At 33.7% G+C, this 26,013-nt stretch overlaps 1 protein-coding gene across 2 annotated transcripts in view; it reads right to left on the minus strand.

The window, feature by feature from the left end:
• The window catches only part of LOC136030358 (unc-112-related protein-like), a 69,680-nt gene that overhangs the window by 18,879 nt on the left and 24,788 nt on the right, over nucleotides 1-26,013 (minus strand). For both annotated transcript variants that reach the window (XM_065709280.1, XM_065709278.1), the window contains exons 5-8: nucleotides 16,736-16,847; nucleotides 14,447-14,631; nucleotides 5,448-5,658; nucleotides 1,312-1,487 (exon numbers count right to left, since the gene is read on the minus strand). In XM_065709280.1, coding sequence (XP_065565352.1) covers nucleotides 1,312-1,487; nucleotides 5,448-5,658; nucleotides 14,447-14,631; nucleotides 16,736-16,847 — 684 coding nt within the window. The remainder of the gene's footprint in view (nucleotides 1-1,311; nucleotides 1,488-5,447; nucleotides 5,659-14,446; nucleotides 14,632-16,735; nucleotides 16,848-26,013) is intronic.

Raw genomic sequence — 26,013 nt, forward strand, 5'->3', positions numbered from 1 at the left:
CCAATACAATGCTGTTTTTTTTTTTTTTTTTTTTTTTTTTTTTTTTTTTTTTTTTTTTTTTTTTTTTTTTTTGCGCCCCAACCCCCAGAGAGTCACACCAAACGCTTTGAGAACCTCTGTTGTTGTAGAGCAAATTTCTTCATTCCGAGAAAAACCTAAGAACCTATGTTTTCCCCTACTACCCAGGAAAAACCTAGATTTTAACATTAGCATTCTTTGAAGGAAAACAAAATTCGATTCAAGTAAAACATTAAGCACATTACTTAATATGTTAAAAGAAATTAGCATTATCAAGGAAGCTTTAGAATAAATACAGAACATTTTTCTACAGAAGGGGGGAACTATCACCCTACAACATCCCTTTTCAGGCTTAGACTAAATAAAGGGAAATGAAAGATCAATTCCTACCCCTGGCTCACGGAGGGTTAGACAATTTCGGCATTGCAATAAACTCTTTGATACACCTGTTTTTTCTTGTATTTTATTTTCTTAGAAGCAATTTTTTACCTTGGATATAAACTCCCTGAAACCAATTTAACATGGAATAATTAAAGTGCATTTAATTTTTGACCGAAATTATAATAAGAAAATATAGTAATGATAATCAGTTTGATTTTAATTATATTTTTTTTAAGAGTTGATCATTTTAATACGTCACTTTTTCAAGAAATCCTACTACTACCAAATTAAATAATCAACAGTTTTTGTTGGAGCACAGATAGCAAATAAACAGTTTAATATTAAAAAACTGAACTCATGCAAACAAAGCTCGATTGATTTCGAAAATATTGGAACATTTATTTCCAGCATTTATAAAAAATAGCTTTCCCAAAATGTGTTGTTGATCGCCAATTATTAATGAAGAAATCTGTTCTTGCGATTGTTGATTAACGATGAGTGTTAGGAAATGCATAACAGTTTACCACTAAACGGATTCCCAAAATACCTCCACAAACTCCTAAATTTGATCCAATTACATTCCTTCAAATGAAGGGAGCTTAGGATGTGAATTGCCTCACCCAATTCATTTAAAAGATGCCTCGCGAATAGCTAGGAAACTTGAGTTTGTAACTCCAGTTTTTAAAGCTTTAAACACCCCCTCACCAAGGCCCTTTTCTGAATACAACTTTTATATAACTGTCCTACATGTCCTTTAAAAGATTTTTCTATATGAGAGGGGAGAGATGTAAAGTACATTTCAGGCTACAATTCATAATTTTGTCTACGAAGCAGAAAGTCCTCCAGACAGATCCTGGGGGTATAACTCCTTTCCTGTTCATGTTGGCTTGTCTTTTAATAAAAACATTTTACCTCATGTATCGCAAATAATCAGACAATTCCGGCACTTGTGTGATGTCCCCGGAACTGAGGTTTGCATTTGGTCCCTCCAAGGTCATTTGAAGTTCATTCAAGGCAGCATCAATATCATCCTCTTCTTCGCCAGTTTCATCTGTTTGCGGTGAAGCACTTGTTAAGTTTACTTGCAACTATAAAAAAATATGGTAAGTTATTTTAATTAGTTAGGTCAAAATACGCATCTTTCAAAGTCAACACATTTTTGTGCCTATTTAGTACATAGTTATTTTGTTTTTCTATGATTAGTACATAGTAAAATTGCTTTTCTAGAATCAATTCGAATGCAGTTCCTCTGAGGGCCAATGCTAGACTCTAGAAAACAGTCACGAAAATTACTAGAATTATTCCTCAGTCACTTTGCAAGAAACTCATGGAAAACTTTTTGCTGTGGATAAGCAAATATACGGATCTACATTGTAGCTATACCAGATTTCTGCTCCAGCACTGAAAGAAATAGACAAAATGTTGTCAAACTAAATGTAATAGCTAAATCCACTGAACTCATTGAACTATCTATACCCAAAGTTCCGTTGCCTTCTAACAAAATAAAGAAACGACGCTTATCCAAAGTTGAGCCCACTTTTCTGGAGGTTAGCCTAAACTATGATACCCAGACTTATCTTATCAATGAATTCTCTCAAAGAATTAGCCATCACCGAGAGTTATTCAGTCTGTGGTTTGACAAAACCCACCCCAATTACTCAAATGATATTTCGTTTGAGCTTATTTTTAGCATTTTCCAAGAAGCTATGCTGGAGCCTTTTTATGAGCTGTCCTTTCCTAAACTTAAAAAAGAAAATCCTGCTCCATTTAATCAAAAAAGTAAAAATTCACACTTTCTAATGATGTAAGTTTCATTAAAACTGAATATCTCTATCTACACCAAAAAATTAGAGAAATTAAATGTTTTTCTAAGATATCTGGGATATTAGGGGGATCCTTTAAGGTACCACACAGCCTTAATGGAAAAGTAAGTCGTTAGGATTTACAAATTAAGAAAATCAGGTTGGCTTTCTTTGTTTCCCCGGGCGGAAACGTGCAAAGAAACGTCCAACTTAAAACAGATTTAATGAAGGCCGTCCACAATTTAAACACGTCATCCGTGTTTTTTAATAGTTTTGAAGTCTTCTAATGGTCCCACAAAATATTGTTCTTGGGAGAAGGAGAGTTTCACTAACATTTCGCTAGTTTCTTTTTGTGTAGAAAATGTTCAAGTAAATAAATCACAAAAATTACAATAATACCTGACAAATGTATAAATTACACATTTAAATTTTTCAAACCAACCCAATTTTTCAACAATATACAGGGCAATTATCTGTAAAACGAGAGGAGGGACTTCAGCCCATTAAGTCCCCCTCTCGAGAGTATACCTCCGATCCTGATCCCAACATAATTTACTCCATAGCTTTTATATAAACGTAAATTCCTCTTTAATATTTCTTCTAACAAAATGTGATTAACCGTCATTAATTTATTTGTCTTCTTGGTGGCCTAAATTTGTAGTTTTTGCACTTTCAGCCCCCCTCCCCAATCCGTCTAGAAATTGAAACTGTAGTTGATTTCACCTCTAAAATATATACACATTATGCTTAACAGTCCATATTAACTCCGACCCCCATCCAAATCCTTTTATCAAAGGTGACAGATTTATCATCATTATGTTGTTTAAGCTTTTTGCAGCCTTTAAAATTTTAAAAAAAATCTTTTTTTTAAACATTGAGCTTTTGTTATCCCCCCCCCAAAAAAAAACTCCCAGCATTAAAAGTCGACTTAAAATAGTCAAACAAAAATGAAAAAAAAATTCAAGGAAGCTGTTTACATAATAATTTAAAATCAATTCATTGATTTTTCAAAACAAAATTTGCACTGTGCATAAAATGGACTGAACATAATGTACTTAAATCTTTTATCTGCCCCAATCTCACAATTGAGTAGACTTATATGGACACTAAATCATTCTCTTATATTAGCAATCAGTCCCCGGTACAATCAGCCTTAATTTCAAACTAATAAGCTACAACTGAGAATTTGAATTTTTACTAAATGTCTTCTAATTTTGGAACATTTACAACACGTCATTTTACTATGATACACTGATGTCGATACTTAGATTTTTTCTTTATTTTAATAACAACATGAGAAGATTCAAAACTGTCTTTGGAAAAATAAACCCCCCTCCCCCACTTGAAATTAGGAGAAGCACAAATTTGCGTAATCCATAGCTTAGACATATGCTCTAATCATCTAAAATTGGAGATAGGGTAGTCAGCATGTTCGAAAATATATGTTCAGCCCAATATTCATAATATACTAATTATTGTCAGAATAAACATGACTTGGTCCATAGTACGTCCAAAAAGTGATGTTGGGTTCCATATCAGTATGTCTTTTCCACGAAAACAGAACTCTTATCTATTCGAACAAATAGGCCCGGAAAAAATATATTATAACCTTTTAAATATTACCCTAAATAATCGCTGACGTTAATCTATACAGGTTAGGTTGAGTTAGGTTAACAATAGGTTAGGGTTGGTATCTAGTTTCTAACATGAGTCGGGATCGCACACAAGTTTTCCGGAGGGGGGAGAGGGGAGAATAACACTTTTTTCATAACATGAACAAGAGCTGAAAAAGAAATTCAAGAAAATTTTGGATTTCATGAGAGCCCAGACCCCCCCCCCTCTTTATATGGGCCCTGCTTAGAGTAGAAAAGTTTAGCCTAGTAACCACTGCTAACTTGGGTGAGGGTTAAGGCCATTGTCTATCATTGTCCAGGGGCCCTGATAAATTTTGAATGATAAATTCAAAATTTTGAAGTTAGGTTAATTATAATTTCCATTAATGCTCACTACCCTCTTGAGAAATAATATTTACGTTTCATAAACGACAAATTTTAGGACACTCCTAAATCATTTTTGATCCTTTTTAGTCCAGGACAAAGCAAAGATCTTAGAATTATACAATGGTCCAAAAATGGTCAAGTCCATAGTATTTCATGCAGACTCAAAACATTTAGGGACAACTTAATCAAAGGAACAATGGAAAAAATAAATATAAAAGACAATAAGCATCAACAATATACTCCAAAAATTTAAAACAAGCTATTTTGTGTCCAAATTCGGAGTCCGTTTCCAGAGACGAATCAATAAAGTAAATTTTATTGATTCTTTCCCCGTTTTAACTAGAAGTGAAAATTGAAAATCTGAAAACAAAACAAGCTATTTTGTGTCCAAATTCGGAATTCGTTTCCAGAGAAGGATCAATATCAGTAATTTTTGTACATAAAAGACGCATTTATATTGAATTTGCTATTTGAACAAGCTGAAAATAAAATAAAACAAGCGTAAAAACAGCTCACCAAAATCCTCTCCTTCTTATATTTGGCCTACTGTTTAATTACTGAAAAGCATTTCTGGTATGCAGGTAAAACATAGTCTTTATGTTTGTTAAGTTTGGCCTTTGGTCTCGCTCAATAAAATAATTTTCCCCTCAATAAAAACATGTATTCTTTTTTAATGGGAAAACACACCAGGTTTTTAGATATTCATTACAGCGAAAAGTACATATGGACTTATATTCAATGGAATGCGAGGGGTGGGGGGTAAATTTGTCTTCCAAACGTAATATAATATCCCTCTAATGCACACACATATTTATAGCCCTATGTTTACATAGTCAATATCCCAGGACGGGTATCAGAGGACTGTTTCTAGAATTTGATGGGTGGTCTAAAACTGCCAAAAAGTATGATTACTCCCCTACATGTTTTTCATATATCTTTTAAACTTATGTCAAAGGGGGGTCGTAATATGCCCTAACCTCCTGAAATAGATATATTCGTTTATAATATCAGATTAATTTCAGATTAATATCTTTAATTATTTTATAATATCAAATTAATATCTTTAATTATAATATCAGACTTGAAGGAAATATAGAAGCTTCACTTCCGCACAGTCAGTTTTTCATTCAATAGTTGTCCTAATTTCTCCAAAATCTCCCTAATACATTTATCCATCTGATCTCAAGGAGGATGGGAGTCCATTTTCCTCCTGACTATAATAGATTTACTAGTATCATCAAAATACCTGCAGTGCAGCAAACATAACAGCTTCATCTTCTGTGCAGTCAATTTCTTCATTCAACAATTCCCATTTGGCTTGCTCATAGATTTGATTAATTCGGACTTGATCCAGTTTGGGATTCAGATCATAAAACGAATAGAATTTGTACCTCAATAATAATGTGCTAAACTCTCTGATCCCTTGTTCCATAATTGACATGGAAGAGTTTAACCACCTATAACAATAAGATAAAAACACAAATGAAATAAGATAGAAATACGATAAAAGACAAAATAAATTAAAAATTGATAGAGAAGAACTAATCAAATAATTGAAATAAAATAAATACAAAAAGTGCAAAATAAAAAAAATAAAGAAAGAAAAATAAAATATGATAAAAATAATACAATCCATAAAATGAAATAAGATAAAGATAAAATAATAAAAAATAAATGTAGAAGGATAAATCAAATAGTTAAATAAATTATATAAGCATAAAAAGGGCAAATAAAAAAATAAAGAAAGAAAGGGAAAATAAGTTATGATAAACTTGAGACAACCCATAAAATAGAATAAGATAAAGATCAAAAATAAAATAAGAATAAAAAGGGCGAATAAAAAAAAAATCAAGAAGAAAAAAAAATAGGATATGATAAAAATAAGACAACTCATACAAATGAAATGAGATAATAATAAGATGAAGATAAAATAATAAAAAAAATAAAATATACAAGAATAAATAAATTAATTAAATAAATTCAAAGAGCATAAAAAAGACAAACAAAAATAAAGAAAAAAAAATAAGATAGGAAAAAATGAAACAAAAACAAACAAATCTAAAAAGTATACAAACACTACAAGATTAGAATCTTTGGCGCTTTAAATTGTTCTAGTAGAAATTACGAACTACAAAAGCCACAGTGAGTAGAGCGCTACGCAGCAGAACAATCTAGTTTGATTTTTCTTTAATAAATTGTCTAGCAGTTATTTATTAAGTCCTTTCTTAGTCATTCAATGATAGATACACATCAGTGTTGCTTTAGTCACTTCTTAAAAAAAAAGAAATAAAGAAAATAAACAGTCAACAGTGTGTGAACGCTAAACGACTTGAATCGTTGACGCTTTCAAATGATTTTAGTAAAAATTAGAACTGCTAGTGCCACCGTGAGCACGGTGTTACCCAGCGGAAAAAACATCACACATAGTTTGATCTTTAATTATTAGTTAATTTTATTTATTTATTTGTTTATGAAATTTTACTTAGCCATTAACCGATAAATAAAATTAGTATTCCTTCAGTTCTTTCATCGTCCCTTAACAAGCGGAAGACCAAAAAATTCAAAAGCTCTGATTTGTACAGAATTAAGAAGAAACACATTTTTAAAAAGTTTCACCTACCCTTTATTGGATAATAATCTTTTAAGAATTAATATTCTAAAATGTAGATTTCAAACATTTAACTTTATTCAGATCAAACTGGAAATTTCCTGAGAGTAGAGACATTATACTTTATTTCTAAAAGCGACTAATTTACCTTAGATCCAGTGTAAGCTAAAAGCAAAAACATATTAAATATTTTTCGCTTTTACTTTCAATTGTTATTTTCAATAATTCAATTTAGAAATACGTCTAAATTACTCAGTGCGGTGTCTAGGTTCAACTAGCTCTGCATAAAAAAAGACGAAGAAACAAAGAAGAAAAAAAGTCTGCAATTTTGGGGGCATATGTCTAAAATGAGACTGAAATAAATCATTAGAAAATTGCTCAAAAATGATTTGAGAGGGTCGATAGGCTGACATCATCAGCCTATCACACTAAGCTTACCCAAAGGACTAGCTCTAAAACCCCAAAACGGCTGACGTTTTACTAGTAAACACGTGGAAAAGCCTTCAGTTTCTTTGCTACCAAGGCCTAGTAAAGAAGAGACCTCGCTGTCATAACTTTTACCCAAGTCACTCTTTGAAAAAGTTAGTACGAAGTTATTTGTGGTTCCGGGTTCCAAATATTCGTTCCAATTATTTGTGGTCCCAAATATTGGAAGAAAACAGCCCTTTGTTGGCCGGAAAAATCTTTAAAAGCAATTTCAGAACAGGAAGACTTGAATAATACACCACCGACTAACATTTCTTCTTTAATGCTATAAAAAAAAGTATCATAGGCAGCAAAATAGCGCTGTCCCTCCCCCATTAATTCCCCAAAACAAATCTATTAAAATTTTGAGACAGCCATTTTGTTCAGCGTATTTGAACGGCCTGGAAATTATGTCTTTGAGATGACAGCCCCTCCCCCTACAGCCTTCAGCGCAAGGATTTTAAGTTCTGCCCCAAAGCATACAACATTTTTATAGAAAAGTTGGTCGTAAAAACTCCGGAATGGGCTCATTTGATTGGAAATCCGATGTTGCAGTGCCCTTTTTATGAATTAAAGTGATCGGAGGGCAGCCGTCCCTCCCCATGTCGTATTTTCCACAAATGTATCCGATACAAATTTAGAGATAGCCATTAGTTCAAAAATAGTGCAAAGATCATCTAATCAGGCCCTTCGGGTTGACAGAATCCCCCAGAGTCTGGAGGTAAAGGTTGTAAGTTATGCCTCAGGGCATATGTGGTTTTATGAAAAGGGTGGTCGTTTGAACTTTATGGGGCTTATTTGATATGAAATGTCTAGTTCTAGTTCCTTTTCAAGAGTTAAACATGATGGAAAGCATCCTCTTTTCCCGAAACGCATTCAATTGAAATTGTGAGATGGACATTTTGTTAACAAAGTCCAAAAATCACATAACAATGTCTTTAGGGTGAACGCAATCCCCCAGAACCCATGGGCAAGGGTTGTAAGTTATGCCCCGGGGCATTTAAGGTTTTTATGGAGCGGTTGGTCTTATAAACTTTGGATCAGATGGAGCTCATTTGATTGGAAGTCCGAAGTTTTAGGAGCCTTTTTTAAAGTCAAAAATGAATGGAGAACAATCAGCCCCCACCCAAGCCTATCATTCTCCAAAACATATTCGATCGAATATTTCAAGAGATCTATTTTTATCAGACTTGTTGAAAGGTCTAATAGTTATGTCTTTGGGGATGTCAACCTCCCCACAGTCCTCAGGATAAGGGTTGTAAGCTAGGCGATTTTTTCATTGTTTACAGATAGTATATGTTATTGAGAAAGGAATGAATGTTTGAACTTTATGTTCCAAGAAGACGAAGGGCATTAAGGTGAGCCTTTCAGAGAATGTTGAACTAAATCAAAACACGCTATGTGTATAAGAATTGTCAAAGGTGGGTAACAGAGGAATAACTGGGTGCATTAATCTGGAATCCAGGACATGATATGATGAAAAATTCAGAAATGTGATAAGGTCAAAAAGACAATATCTCCATGTTACCAATCCTACTACAACTACCACCACTACTACTACCAGACTACTCTATTTACAGTATTAAGGGGGAATTCAAACTAAATCAAAAGACGATATGTGGATGCAAATTGTCAAAATAGCGTATCTCAAAAATTGATATGGGTATTAAGTTGGATCTTCCAGAGAATGCTTGAAGGGGATTATTACCATAGGCATATCATTTTCTATCATTCGGGAAATGATAAGAGATATGATCAAAAAGACAATATTTGCATGCTACCAATGCTACTACATCTACCACCACTACTACTACCAGACTACTCCATTTAAAGTCTTGAGGGATGATTCCAACTAAATCAAAAGATGCTACATGCATGCAAATTGTTTTCAGTAAAGCACAAATTATGTTCTGGTCTTGAGAATGCATGGGGGTTGTCAGCCCCACTCATATCAAAATGAGATAGCTATTTTTTCAGCGTAGTTAAAAGTTCCAGAATTTATGTCTTTGAGGATGCGTAAATTCGGAACAATATTGTATTTTGCTTCTTTAATTGTATTGGGCTCATAATTTGAGAACAATGAATAACCATTCCTTATAAATAAAGTAAAGGCAACAAAACAGACACACCGGAACAATGGCTTTCAGCAAACATTAAATTAGAGTGTAAATTTAAAATGATGTTTCATTTATAAAAAAAAACTATCCTATCAGTGTTGCCAAATTTTTGCCAAAACGACTCATTGCCAAAAACGACAAAAAAAATAAAGCTATTATAGAATTTATTTTCAAAAGCTTTTTCCAAGTATTTTGTAATTTCTTTTCAGCTCGAAATGAAGCTCAAAATGAAGAGCTCTGGCCTAGCTTACATAAAATTTAATTTAACCTTAGAAGAAAGGCTTAGAATCGCTTTTGAGTCATATATATTTTCGTTAATAGCAATTTCGTATATATGATAAAAAGGCACAAAAACATTTAAGTTTTCTGATGAAAGACTTTGACAATATAGCTATTAAAATATCTTAAAATAACTTTTGAGTCATTCTTTACATGTCACCCTGGAGCAACGTACTCGACTGATAAAGAGAAAAAAATCTAAAAAATATGTTGTTTTTTTCCATTTTTCATGTATGAAAAAAATAAAGCTATTGAAGAATCCATTTTCAAAAGTTTTTCGTTCTTTAGTTTCAAGCTCGAAATGAAGAGTTCTGGCCTAGTTTATTTAAATTTACTTTAGCTTTAGAAGGAAGGCTTAGAATAGCTTTTGAGTTTTCAAAGGGAAAGTGAACACTAAGTAGATATTTTTTTAATAGCAATTTTACATATTAGATTACATATTATTTCTCTGATGAAAGACTTTGACAAAAAAGCTATAAAACTATCTTAGACAATTAAAATATCTTAGAATGACTTTTGTTTCTTTCTTTTAATGCCCCCCTGCAGCAACGTACCCCCCCCCCCCAAAGTTAATATTTTCACAAAACTATTAAGCATAAGGGTATTAAAGTGAAACTCTTAGGGAACGTTTAGGAGTTTAAATTAAAGGAAGAAATTATATGTATACAGCTTTTCAAACGAGCATATAAGCAATTGCATAGGTAGCACCACTCTATAATTACTAGAAATATCTATCGTAGTAAAATTACCGTAAAATATAAACTCGGTGAGTAAAACTGATAAAATAAGGTAAAACCGGTAAAATAAGGTAAGTTGGTAATATAAGGTAAAATTGGTCGAATAAGGTGCTCCCTATGAAACACCAAAAATTGGTGTTTCATAGTTGCCCTGTAGCTACAAGACCAGTTGAGCATTTCTTTTTTAATTAGTCTGATTTGCCTGGGCTTGTAAAAGGTAGTGTCATTTCAGCTAGTTCCATCAATTTAGTTAACTGTCTAGTTTACTCCATTGGTAATCTTGTACCTAGGGTAATATCTCAGCAACCGGACAGTTCCTGATTTCGGACATACACTTTGAAAAAAAAATCTAATTTACCATTATTTGGGGGTAAAATCATTTTAGTACTTTTTCTACATTTAAACATAAGAAATGTTTTCTGACAGCTCTGCATATTTAAATCGCCATATTCAGCCACATTCCTAATACAGTATTGTATTATTTTTAATTTATTTACAAAAGCATCGAATATAAGTAAAAAAGAGGTCTGTAACACTTTGATGACTGATTAACTAAGCACTGGTTCATAATAGCGAGACATTCAGTCACCTTCACAGTCATTAAGACTGTCTTCGACAGAATTTGTTGGCAAATCTAGCTCCTCTAATTCAATCTTAGGTTGGGATTCATGTGACCGTGCCTGTTCCGAAGCCCCCCCCCCTCAAACTAAAGTCTTGGATACATCCCTGAGGATTATACATTAATTTCTGCCTCCACCCTCTCATCACCTATTCCTGAGAGCTAATTCTGTATTTATTTGAAAATTCTTTTAAACAACTGCTGAAACACAAGAATAAGAATTTTGTTAGAATAATAATTTCAAAATAAACTAGAATTTCTAAAGCTAGAATAAGAATTTTTTTTAGACACTGTAGTCTGTAACAAATACTAGGGACAATATGAAACAAGATTAGAATCTGAAATTCAATAAAAATGAGGATATTGAAATTAGGCTCTACATTGTTGAAAATTCAGATCAGGCAGTACTTTTTGATGAGGCAAAATTAATATTTGATGCAAATGGCTTTCCATATTCCTAAAAGAAGGCAATTGAAATTAAAAAATCGATAGAGACCTAGTTTTAAATAGAGAAACTGGAGATATTCCTATTGACACAATTTACGAATAACTTAAAATTAAAGGATTCAAATAATACTTTTCTCCAGCTTAGATTAAGATCATCTGACCATACATTAAAAAAAAATTAGGTCAGTAGACAAACTAAGTCAGTCACTAAGCAGATAATTCTTGTCCGATCTAATTAGTGAACAGTCTTTATGTATTATGGCTTGGTTTTTTGGTTCAGTCTTTCTTCTGCTCAGTTAGATTTGATTCAAAAATTTATTTTTTTTTTTGAGCAGTGAAGACGGTTGGGCGAAAGTCTCTGACGAAATATCTGCCTTTATCATTTTTGCTTCTTTTTTGTCCAATGGCTGATATCTATTTAATAGTTGTTTTTTTCTTGTTTGTCATATGTAAATCCTGTTTGTAGCCTTTCTCTTTTTAACAGTTCACAGAACTAATATAATTTTATTTCAGCTAATATTTTACCATTTTACAATTATAATTACCTGTAATATGATACATTTTATTGTTCTCATAACCAGAGACATGAGTCTGACAGACGGGCTTTTAAACCAAGGGGAACACAGCAAAGCACAAAACCAAATCAAATTCGGTTTCGTAAAATATGCAAGATACGGGTAAAATACGTAGAATACGTAAAATACGTAAAATAGGTAAAACTCCAATATTACGGGGGTCCGTAAAATTGCGGCAAAAAACATAAAATACCCAATTTTACCGTGACCGATTTTACCAACTACAACACTAGAAATATCATTAAAACTTTTAAGAGAGCTGATTCTATTCAAAATTAAAAGGTCAAGTGCCCTGTTTGAGACAGGGCAAGATTGGAGGGCAAGCAGCCCTTCTCTCAAGCCCATTCATTTCTAAACACATCCAGTCAAAATTTTGCCACAGCTACTTGTTCAGCATACTAGAACGGTCCAGCAACTATGTCTTTAGGGATATTGGGAATGTCAACCCCCCAAAACTACCACGAATCACTATCAATGAATAAATTAAAACTCAAAACGAACAGAAATTACAATAATAACCGAGTAAAATTCAAAACGAGCAGAAAATAACATGAGTAGGGCTGACAACCCCCATGCCTTCTCAAGACCGGAACACAATTTGCACTTTACTGAAAACAAAATATATTTAAAATGTTTTCACTTTTTTACTTGTTTTTACTAGATATATGAAGGGGGAAGTCCTCGCCCTTGTACTCCAGTTGTAGGGCGAGTGCCTGGTACCCTTTTTAAGAGTAACAAGAAATTGGATGTCAAGCAGCTCTTCTCTCAAGGCCATTCCTTTTCCAGACACATCCTCTCAAAATTTTGCCACAACCACTTTGTTCAGCATACTAGAACGGTCCAGCTACTATGTCTTTAGGGATATTGGGAATGTCAACCCCCCAAAACTACCACGAATCACTATCAATGAATAAATTAAAACTCAAAACGAACAGAAATTACAATAATAACCGAGTAAAATTCAAAACGAGCAGAAAATAACATGAGTAGGGCTGACAACCCCCATGCCTTCTCAAGACCAGAACACAATTTGCACTTTACTGAAAACAAAATATATTTAAAATGTTTTCACTTTTTTACTTGTTTTTACTAGATATATGAAGGGGGGAAGTCCTCGCCCTTGTACTCCAGTTGTAGGGCGAGTGCCTGGTACCCTTTTTAAGAGTAACAAGAAATTGGATGTCAAGCAGCTCTTCTCTCAAGGCCATTCCTTTTCCAGACACATCCTGTCAAAATTTTGCCACAACCACTTTGTTCAGCGTACTAGAACGGTCCAGCAACTATGTCTTTAGGGATATTGGGCATGTCAGCCCCCCACATATATTCATTTGAGTCACTATGTTTTAAAACTAAATGTTACTTTAAACTAAATCAAAAGGCATTGTGTTTCGAGTTGCCGATAAGACACCTCAGCAATATATCGAGAACAACTAAGGGTATTAAGTTGGAACATTTAAGGCTACTATTAATACTACTTCTGCTCTTACAAAAAGTAAGTAGAGTGTAAATGTATCCAGGTTGTCGCAGAACATGGATAGAATCTTTTGGTAATGATATTAAGTTTAACTTTTCAGGTCAACTTTAGGAATTATAAAATAAATAAAAAAATAGTGTTTGTGTCAGGATCAAAAATTGTAGGAAAAGTATCTTCAACATACAAACATCAATTAATTTAAAAGACTTTTCCCACAAAACTAAATTTTTCAAAAAGAAAAATAAAGACACCTCAGCAATATATCCAGAACAACTGAGAATAACTTAAGAATTTCTGCCTTAGTTTAGCCAAAAATGAGAAAAAATAAAGTCAAATAATCTTCCAAGCGTAAAACTACCATTTATCAATAAATAAATGAAACGCAAAAGGAATAGAAATTACACTAAATGGCCGAGTCAAACTCAAAACGAGCAAATATTAACATAAGTAGGGCTGTTAACCCCCATGCCTTTTCAAGAATAGAACATAATTTGTGTTTTATATTTAAATAAAATACATTTTAAATGTTTTCACTTGGTTTTACTTTCATAAATAAAAATTATGAAACTTTAGAGAATAAATATATTTATTGTCAATTAAACTGTCAATCTACGGTTATCTTTTGTTTTCAGTAAAGCGCAAATTATGTACTTGTCTTGAGAAGGCATGGGGGTATCAGCCCAACTCATGTTAATTTCTATGCATTTGGAGCTTGACTGGACTATTTATTGTAATTTATGTTTTTCTGAGTTTCATTTATTTATTGATAGTGATTCATGGTAGTTTTACGCTTGGAAGATTATTTGACTTTATTTCTGCTAATTTTTCGCTAAATAAAGCTCTTTACTTTTCTTTGAAAACTTTTTTTGTGGAAAAAGTATTTTAAATTAATTAAAGAAATTAACGAAACAAACTTCATATTACCGAACATTCATTCTGGCCTTTTCTGCCAAGCTTTTAGGTCGGAGAGATCGGGCTTTGACATCTGGAGTGAGTTGAGATGGTGACATCGACTGAGATAAATCCAAACCACTAAAAGACGCGTTCAGGGAGTTAAATGTGCTATTAGGAGAGCCAGGAGCAAGAGAGCCTTTTCTGTATGTTGCTGACTGCAAAAAGAGTTAAAATTTCTAAAAGCTCTTGCAATATTACATTTTCCCAGAGTTATGGGTCCTAACGTAAATAGTGTCATGGAACCTAACTTTAAGTGCGTCACTTCATGTAAATGGTGTCATGTCATGTTTTATTGACATGTCGAGGAAACGGATACAGTTAATAAAGTAGAAAAATAATAAAGTAATAAAGCTTATGTCATGTTTTATTGACATGTCGAGGAAACGGATACAGTTAATAAAGTAATAAAGCAAAAAAAATACAGTAAAAAAAAAATCCTGTAATGCTTTCCCAAAGCCTATAGCCAGTGAGGTCACAGAACATACTTACGGTAAGCATATGCGAGCATGTGAACATAGTTTTTTAATTTTGTAAAAAAAAAAAAAAAAAAAAAAAAAAAAAAAAAAAAAAAAAAAAAAAAAACATACAAGCCCCATTTGTCAATTTAATTTTCTTCGAGATTACAAAGTAAAATGAGAGTCACTTCTCTGAAGTGTATTTTCTCCAAACGCTTAACTTATTCATGTATATACCTTTTTTTTCCCTTCCTTTTCTTGAACACTTAAGACGGCTTAAAGAAAATATTTGCCAAAATATCTGCTTTGTCTTTTCGTTTTTATTCAGCTGCTGTAAATCACACATAATTGTTTTTTTTTCTTAATTATTTTTAATATTTCGTTTTTCGTCGTTTTGTTTTTTTCTCGTTTCGTCATTTGTTCGTCTGTTTTGTTCTTTGTCTTATCGTTTTATTCACAAGCTGATGATATCAGACTTGTTTGATTTTCCTTAATTATTTTTAACAGTTTTGTTTTTCATCATTTTGTTTTCGTCGATTGATCGCTGGTTTTGTTTTTTTTCTATAGTTTTATTCACTGGCTGAAACTACACTCGTCTGACTTTATCTTTTGTTAAATTATATGCTTTTCTTGTTTTTGCTTTGTGTTTTGCTGTTTTGTTTCATTGTTTTTAAGACTTTACTCACTAGATGAGAACCACACTCACTTGTTTTTTTCCTTTTCTTAACTAGCGTTTTTTCTTTTTTTTAACATTCGTTTTTAAACATTCGTTTAAACATTCGTTTTTTCGTAGGAAGAAACCCAATAGCCTGATTTCAACCAATCTTCATATATCTTGTCGTTTAAGGCCAAATATACCTTATAAATAACAAACTTAGCGATGGCACAAAGCAAACAGGTACCGAATCCATCTTCTGATGCTTAGACGATTTGAGTTCTCTAATAAAATCAATTTCTTTGTTTACACTTAGTGGGACTGAGGGCGAGATAGCCAATCTCCATAAGTTAAACATTAATTAACCCCGTCTCATAAATGTAGTTTTAGGTTACTTTAAGTTTAAACATAATCTAATTTTATTATCAAAGCCTAGGTCTCTGGACACATTGTATGTAATGACCTAGACTAAAACATCAAATTTAATAATACGTTAGTAATGTTTCATCGGGCTCACTTCCCTCGATCCCTTACCCATACTAGTTTCAGTATCCTATTTTAACCATGATATGAAAATTCTAATTCAATTGGTAAAGAAAACACACAATCTGGCATATTTTCTTTTCAACCTTTGACTCGTTTTAATGTGCTTGCTTTGTTTTGTTGTATTGCATCATTTGTTATTTTTATATTATTTTAAGTTTATGTTACCGCAATAATTAAACCTAACAATATATAAAAAGGAGAAATCAAGGTGAATAGGTTAAATACTCAGAATTCGGCAATGATTATAGACCAAGTGGCAAGTGGCCAAGGACACCGGCCAAAGTGGTAAACATCACTAGCGCTATATAGGCCGACTGGACTGATTTGAGTAAATTTTGCTTGCATTTTATTTAATAGAGTTAATCTTTAACCCTATTCGCTAATTTTTTTTTTAATTTAATTAGCCAAATTAAACTTTTAATAGTCAGTTAGCAGAAACTAGACAAGTTGGCAACGCTGTTTATGAAAAATAGCTTTATCTTGGAACATGGAATAATCAAGATAAAAGTTGAACTTTTAGAGAAGGAAAACTATTGTCTATATTTTTTAGGTAAAGGGCAAAATACATTTATAAAATATATAAAAATTCTTGTAGAAGCATACCGAATTCAAGGGTGTTCCAATACTGTCGCTATGGCTGTGACTATGATGGCTTGTCTTAATTGGAGTAATGGGAGCACAATTTGGAACAGACTTATCCAAGCTATTGTTTGAACTAAAGAAAAAAAAAATAACACATTAATAAAGCTTTATTTTTGTCCTATACGCACTTGTACTGATACAAATCTGTAATTCGAAACATCAAGCCTATATACTAATTTACGGCAGTTTTCGAGCTCCTAAATTGATACTAGAAGTGCTTACAATTTATACACCATTGACAAAAAACTTTCCAATAAAAAAATCCAATAAAAAAAAAATCAACAAAATAACAACAGTGTCGAAAAATCGACCAGAATGTTGAAAAATCAACCTTCACAAAAATGAGAAGGACAGTCGAAATGACGAGAAAATTACTCGACCTGACTTAATTTAGATGGCAGTTTTTGGTGCCTGGGTAAAAAAGACCGAATGTTTTTAACTGAGAAGGATTTTTTCCTTTAAAATTTTTCAAAATTTTTTACTTTAAAGACGAAGAATTTCAAGGGTGCTAAAAAAATTGTGTTAAAAAAATCGAAGCATTGTTATTTTTATATCATATTTTTGTGATTTTGACCAAATGTTGCTAGGGCATAAAAAGAATAGTTTTATTTACAGAAGTAATCGTAGTTTAGAATAAAATTTTAACTAAAAGGCGCTAGTACTTACAACGAAAACAAGAAAAAGAACAAAACCCGAGACTATAACTTATTAAACGCTGACATGTAAAAAGGGAAGAACAAATTGAGGAAACGGTTTGTTCTTGGAGTAGGCTATTCCATTCTCAATTTTTAACTGACCATGTGTTTATTTTATGTTTATTTTATTTGTTAGTTGACCATGTGTGTATTTTCTATGTTTGTCGATGCTAAGAAAAAATTAACCAAATTTGAAGATCAAACTCAAACGACGATCGCGAATGGACGGTATCTGTAGGACAGATAATGCCAATTCATAACTTACATATGTGTCTGAAAGAATAACTCTAAAGACTCTTTTTTGTAGTGACTCAAGATGATCGCTTAGGTAATTTGTGTTGTTGACGTGAGGGCCCCATACAGGGCAAGCATACTCGAGAATTGGTAGGATGTATGTAAGATAAGCTGTTTTAAGTTGGGACATAGAAAAACCGAAACGACGTAGTAAGATAAGGTGGGCAAATGGTGGTTAAGGTGGGCATAATAATGGGCAAATGGTGCACATCGCACCATTTGCCTTTTTATTAATTGTATCAACATGAGTACTAAACGAGCAGTCAACCCTAAATGTGACATCGAGAATTACAGCCGAAGGTATACGGTGGAGGAGGACTGACAAAGTTCCACTTAAGACGATTAAAGCGAGGGAATTTGGTTTTTCCTTTTTTGATTTGAAGGCTGTTGATAGTACATTGGTACATTGGAAGTGTGTCTTATGTATTTTTATAGGATAAGCTAGGATAAGCCTTGCATAAGTCAGAGCAATAAGAGAATTTTTAATTTGCACGATTAAAAGGGCCTAAGTGGGGCCAGGCCGTTGGATCTCTTGAACACCAAGCATTGATTCCATATATGGTACTTGATTTCCAGAAAAACGGTTGATAATGATTATTGAGCTTGATAATTGCACAGACTTGAAGCTGATACAGCAATACACACGTCTGAAATCAAAATACACTAATGAAGTTTTAACAAATGAGACATTTTGGACCTTCCTGAAATCAGCACCATACAAATATTTTCAATCCGGTTTTGGGGCCTTAAGCAGGGTCCTTAGGCCCGAACCAACGCTAGCACTACGATCGGAAAGCTACAAAAAAAGCGACTCCCCTCTGAATATCCCGATTTCCTTTATTTGTACTTTCACCAAGATCACTTTCCATAAATATGGAAAACAGGGTTTTATACTCAAGTCAAAAAAGAAAAAAAAAAAAAGAAAAGAGAAAGCCTGGTTTTAAAGTTGTGCATCCTATCTCCCTCACTTCTACACAAGCGATACTCTAGACATCACTAGAGATGCAGATGTTCAGTTTTAATGAAACTTTCTTTATTAAAGTGAGAATTTTGTTTTTCCGATGAAATGGAGCAGAATTTTCTTTTAAAATTTCGGGAAACGGCAGTACCTAAAAATGTTCTAGCATACCCGCTAGGAAACCACAATATTCTACCGCAATTCTCATTTCGCACATATAGACAAGTTACACCTCTTTCGAATCATGGACATCCAGGGATTATTTAGAGGATGTTCCTTAAGGATCAATGTTAGCCGTGAAAATATTACAGCATATATATTTAGTCAAAGGTGTATTTATAAGAATTTCTGAGCTTGCTGGTAACAATTCTAAGGCTAAAAATGAAATAAAGACGTCTAACACGTCAAAAAACTATTGCATAAATTGTGACCATGTCCATCTTTGCTGAAATACGGGGTATATAGTAATTTCCAAAATGTGTGATTGGAGGGCCGAAAGCGGGGACTTCGGACCCATATCTACTGAATCCCCTCTCCTCAGTAAACCATAACACACGTAGCTATGTTATACTAGTTTCGACCCACAATCAGTCAGAGATTACTTGGTATTGAAGAGAAAGATTCAGAAGTTAATAATTAAAATTGATAAAAGATCGCGGCATGAATCCTCTTAATTAATAGACACAAAGCTCAAAATTGCAAAATGACATTTCCAAACCAAAATTTGTAATCTAGGGTTTCTGAACTTTTTGATTACAAATCTGAGGCTAAAACTACAACTTAAAAGCCAAACTCGCCTTTTTAATACATTTTCCAAAGAAATAAAATCCCCCCTGCATTTTGGAAAATATCATGTACGAGTCCGCAGACGACAAATATCTTTTTGAGTGTTCTTTTTGTTCTCGGTCAATCAAGTACACAGCCAAAAAAATTCCCCATTAAAAGACGACCCAAATGCCACCCACGTTCAACACCGCGTGTCGTATAATCAAACACTCGTAGTACATTCCAAATTATAATTAAACATAAAAATATCATTATCTAATCTGTTTTTATCCTCTAATCTGTATATGGTCGAAATAAATTGCTTTGTCAGGGAATTTACGTGTTAATAATTTTGCCGAGAGTTCTTTATAAGTAAGGTGTGAAACACAATCGCTATTTATTGTATCGTGCCCATCCGTGTGAAAAGGGGATAATTGTTTTGACATTGTTTTCTCGAAGTTTAAAGCCCGTGGGCCATAGGAAATTTACATAACAAAAACAACAAATTAACTAAAATAAATCAATACTATTTAAAGAAAACACTCACGATGTGCCGCTGCAATCCTGACAAACCTTGCTATCCTTTTAATACTCAGGAAATTTGTCTCTTTCATTCTATCTACCATCCATATCTCATTCAATTTTTCTTCACCATACATCTCTCACCTCCATTCATTCAATTCGACACATTCAGACAAAAAATGTATTTAACTTTGATCCTGAGATCCACACATAGGACAAGCAATAGATTCTACCTTCTACGTTAAAAGTTTTATAGTAGTTTAATAGTACGATAAAAGTTTTCAATTTTTTAAATTTCAATATACTAAATGCTAATTTTATACACATCCATATGTTTTTATATTATATGGGAGGGCAAAAACTGAAAAACCAATACAAAAAATAGGCTAATTATAAAAACAATATTGGACATTGTACAAAAAACAGGGCAACACCATTTCATTGCAGAGTCTTTAATACTTCTTTGTAACTTGAAAATGTCACTTTAGAAGGAAGATGGATTCAAAATTATTTCACTTGGAAGAGAAAAAAGTGTTTTAATTTGTGCATGTTGTGTTACTATTTGAGCAATTTGTACTTAGACCTGAGGCGCTAAAGAACATAACTGCAACTGCACCCATATATTTTTCGGGTTTTAAAGCTACATAATATCTTTCTACCTTTTCCCTCCATAATTCTGTAATAATGATAACACTAAGGTCGTATCCAGAGAGGGAGGGAGCAGGTTTGACTCCCCCCCCCCCCATGAAACTTTTGTTCGAATCGTAAAAACGTAACAAAAATCCATATAAACAAATTTGTTATGCGCTTAAAAAAAAAAATTGTAGCTCCCCCCCTCACCAAACAAAAATCCTGGATACACCCTTGGATAATACTAATGCTGTAACCTAATAACAATTGATTTTTTTACGGGCAATATTCAAAATACTTCTAATAAACACATAACAATTAGTTTGAAAAAATGCAACAAATATTAAATGTATACAACTTGGACTGCTTACCATGAGGGCTATTCACGTTTGCTTTAAGTTGTCTTGAATAAAAGCGGAACGTTATTTCCTTATTAAGATACTAGATATAGAGATATTCAGTTTTAATGAAACTTGCTTCATTAAAGTGAGAATTTTGTTTTTCCAATTGAATGGAGCAGAATTTTCTTTCAAAATTCATGAAACGGCAGTACATAAAAATGTTCTAACATGCCCACTAAAAAACTGCTAAAAATCAACTAAAAAAGATTATCATTTGAGCACGGCCACCTTAGGAGCTCCTTGTGGTATTACGCACCTTGATTGACAAGCTCGAGGATAAAGGGACGTAAAATTATTTTCTTTTCAAACAGTTCGTGGTAACGAACTGTAGTAAGGAGCGACCCGGCTCAATAGTAAACGAAACTCTAAAAACCGGAATTTTGCTACTAATAGATACATCAAAGGAATCAGATTTTTATGCTGATTTAAAATAAATAAGTTTCATTAAATTTAGTCTTAGTCATCAAAAGTTAAGAACCTAAGAAAATTTGCCTTGTTTTGGAAATAGGGGGACACACCCCCTAAAAGTTATTGGATCTTAACGAAAATCAAACATCGCATTCAGCGTACCAGAGAACCCTACTGTAGAAGTTTCAAGCTCCTATCTACAAAAATGTGGAACTTAGTATTTTTTGCCAGAAGACCGATCACGGGTGCGTGTTTATTTGTTTGTTTGTTTGTTGTTGTTTTTTCCAGGGGTGATCGTATCGACCAATTGGTCCTAGAATGTTACAAGGAGGGCTATTCTAACAGAAATTAAAAGTTCTAGTTCCCTTTTTAAGTGACCTGAAAAATTGGAGGGAACCTAGGCCCCCACCCACGCTCATTTTTTCCCAAAGTCAACAGATCAAAATTTTGAGATAGCAAAATTGTTCAGCATAGTCGAAAAACATAATAATTATGTCTTTAGGGCTGACTTACTCCCCCACAGTCCCCGGGGGAGGGATTGCAAGTTACAAACTTTGACCAGCGTTTACATACAGTAATGGTTATTTGGAAGTGTACAGACCTTTTCAGGGGGATTTTTGGGTTGGGGTACGAGGGGAGGGAGTTACGTAGGAGGATCTTCCCTTGGAGGAATTTTTCATGGGAGAAGAGAGATTCCATGAAGGGGGCACAGGATTTTCTAGCACTATTTAAAAAAAAAACAATAAAAAATAAATATGAAAAAGTTTTTTCCACTGAAAACTTATTACAACTTTTATTTAAAAAGGAGCTGTTCCCTCCTCAACGTCCCGCTCTTTACGCTAAAATTATTTACTGTTTTATAGAGTAGAATTGAGAGAAAGTCAAACTTTAGCGTAAAGACCGGGACGTTAAGGAGGGAACAGTCCCTTTCATACACGGAGTAATTTCTGTTCGTTTTAAGTTTTAATGTCGCTCCTTACTTTCAGTTAAAAAACTTGTTTTTTTTTTATATTTAATCTAAGTTCAAGAAACGATAGTTCCTAAAATATTTTAGCATACCCGCTGTGAATCAGCTCAAAAAAATTCTCATTTGAGCATGGTCACTTTGGGAATTCCTTGTGGTATCACCCGCTTTGATTGACAAGCACACTGACAAAAAGGATGTAAAATGTCACTGTCTTTTAAGTACAATCTCATAGTCAAAGCACAAATTAGCGGCAGATTTCGATGATGGTAAGTCTCATGGGAAAATTTGCGAATAAGCCTGTTGTCTTTGTAACAGTTAGCCGTCACGCTGAAGCACAAAAAAAACGATTTTTAAGGTACCGTATAACCTTAAGGGATTTACTTCTCTGGCTAACTGGAGGCATTTTCAAAATGATCTTAAAGGCTAAACAACTTGAATTAGAGACTGAAGACAACCAACATAAATCTGACTAACATGAGTCCATATTATTTACTAAACACTATTAAACATAATATTTGCTTTATAAAACTTGTGTCCAAATTACATTTTCACCAAAACAAGAGCACTGGCGTTCTTTTAGATCACTCAAGTACTAACAAGCATAGCCTGACATAATCTCAGAGTCGCTTTTCCCAGTCAACAGCTCGGGCATATGGCCACCGCAAGGTCGTTATCGTCAGGTCATATTTCAATTTTTTCAAAGTTCATTTCAAATCTCATTGTTTCAAAATATTTCGAAAAAATATTTTAAATTTCTAGCTTTAACAGCTTAGAGACATGTTTAGCCTGCATATATATTAACGGTTCAAGCTGAGACCCTATCTGAGGGGTTAGCGCGGTAGAATTGAAATGCATTGTCCGTGAGAATAGGGGTTTCATGTCATGGTGTCGGTGGTTATTTAGTTTGGAACGGGGGTCAGTGGCGCAACTCTGTAAGCTCGACCCATCTCTAAATGGGTACCTGGAAAAATCTGGGGAAGGTAAACAGAAAGGTTGCACGAAAAGACAAGATGGCTGGCTCCTAGCTCCCTCTTACACTTCCTGGCCGAAGGACCATGAAACGGAGGTCAGCACCGCTGGGAGAGACTGTACATTCCAGTGTCTTATTCTTCACCTTTTTTTGTACTAACGGTTCACTAGCTATTCTGCATAATTTCTCCTTTTTAGTTTGAATATTTTAGCTGTCTGTAAAGGAAGGAACCTTAAAAGGCATGGAAAACAGTAAGTGTCCAAACAAAACAGAAAACTTTCACTACATTGATTTAGCAGACGTTCTTTTGAATCTACTACAGAGGCAGACGCTACAACTACCTTCAGTCTCTTTATCGAGATTCAACTAACTAACATTTTGTTAGTTAATTCATGAGTGTGAATTAACATTTCACACTCGACATAGCTATGTACAGTTTATACTTTCATAGTCCTATCTACAGCTACGTCATATACTATATTTTTGTACTAATCAAAGATGAATACAGTACAATTTTTCTCGAGTCCTGCGAATACATTTTGTTGAAGCGTTGCGACTATTAATGCGAAAATGCCTTAGTTACATACACTTACCAGAAATTCTCGAAAGACTCTTCAACAACAAAGGAGTTTCCACTCAATATATATTTATAAACAAGCTTTAAACCAACAACATCTATTAATGGACGTTGAACGGGAAACCATTAACCATTTTACTGAAGTTGCTAGAAAATACGAGGAAGCAGATCGTTTTTTCTTAGAGTCTTCTTGATGATAAATAAAGCCGTTTCAACATGTCTTTGTGGAAATATTAACACGACACATAGATCAAACTCCAAGCTATTTAAACCAATGGATGTATGTCATACAAATAAAAAAATGTATGCAATCACATGTGTCAACTGAAGAAGCAATGACTCCCTTTTTGCCAGAAGTCCGATGGACCTAACTTTATCATAGTCAGGGTTCGGACAGGTCGGTTCGTTTCAAATTATATGCTCTGTCCTATTTTTATAGGATTTCCTGGGCCCAAATATAGGCCAATTATAGGATTCGGAAGTCCTCGGGATCAGATCTGTGGTAGATGGCGTTGGATGCCTGGTCACATAAATTACCAAGTTTCATCCCGATCCCTCCAATCTAAGCGTTTTCCATGATTTTAGGTCCCCCCCCCCCCCCAATGTCACCAGATCCGGTCGGGATTTAAAATAAGAGCTTTGAGACCCGATATCCTTCTAAATATCAAATTTCACTGAGATTTTTGTTACGTAAGTTAGGTAAGATTTTTGTTACAAGCAGCTTACTAAGCCCAACACAAAGCATTAATTAAGTTTAAAAAGCTCAACAGTTGTAATTAATTATCAATCTACACCAAAAGACAGAAAATTGCAAATCATGAGCAATGTTCTTAGTGCTCTTCAGCCGAAAATATAGGAATAATAGGATTTTAGCCAAAATATAGGCATTTTATAGGAGTGCATTAAAATATAGGAATTTATTGGAATTTATAGGCGAGTCCAAACACTGCATAGTGGACTTTCATCAGATGAAGCCAATCAAGGATTTTACATCAGAGGAGAAAGGATTGGATAACAGATCCTTGGTTCTTTGAAACCTCAGAGCAAATACCAAATAGATCCTAAAGAATCTACTGGAAACTTTGTTCAGTCAGTCAAAAAGCATGAAATTAGGGTTGCAGATCTAATCACTGCAAGAAAAACTGGGGATCAATATCTTGGACTGCTATCCGAGTCCTACTAGGAGGTTGCTACAGACTGGGATAAACAGAAGACGACAAAAAAATTGTTGTTAGCTTACCCCTCCATGAAACAAACAGAGTTATGGTAGTACTAAATGGGTACTAGTTAAATGGCTTTTAACTAGATGAGTCTCTGCGTAGCTTTGACAACCCAGGCATCAGACAATCTTTTCCTTTAATAAAGCAACCAAAAGTGCCGCATGAGCTGATTCTTGAATCAAAAGGAAATACAATTAATTTGGTTGTGGATGATTACGCTGATCATGACTATGCTCCTCCAATGTTTATGCCTCTTAGTGGACAATTGGATGTGCTGGGAAGCACATAAATACAAACTTAAATTTCACCAATCGTCAATGTTGTCCTGAAAGCTTGTGAAGCTAAACCATGTACAAGTTTAAGTCTAGATAAAAGGAAATCAGTGACACACATACAGATTCGAGATGCAGATGGATCTCGATTGGTTGGTATATTCAATCATAGTCATAGTATGCAAGATATTCACTCTTATATATAGATAGTACGGCCCAGTTTGGAAGGCATATCCTTCTCCATAGTTGGTGGAATTCCAAGCAAAGCAATAGTCGATCAAAGTAGCCCACTTAAAGATCTGGATCTTCTCAGCTCGGCTCCTCCTCCCTCATAATTCGAAATGGATAAGAACGTCATTCCTCTTTCTATGGGTTTTATGTATTCCAGTTGTGCTTACAAAAGTAAATACAGAATAGTAGCTTCTTTTTTTTTCTTTTTTTTACGGAAAAACGGTGCTGTTTAAGAGATTATTTAGTCATTTTCTGTTGACCTCCTGTTCTCCATGAAGTTCCACTTCAAGATCAATTGATTTCACAATCATTCAGTTTTCCGTTGATAA

Source organism: Artemia franciscana, chromosome 8 (assembly GCF_032884065.1).
Source record: "Artemia franciscana chromosome 8, ASM3288406v1, whole genome shotgun sequence".
NCBI classification, from domain to species: Eukaryota; Metazoa; Arthropoda; class Branchiopoda; order Anostraca; family Artemiidae; genus Artemia; species Artemia franciscana.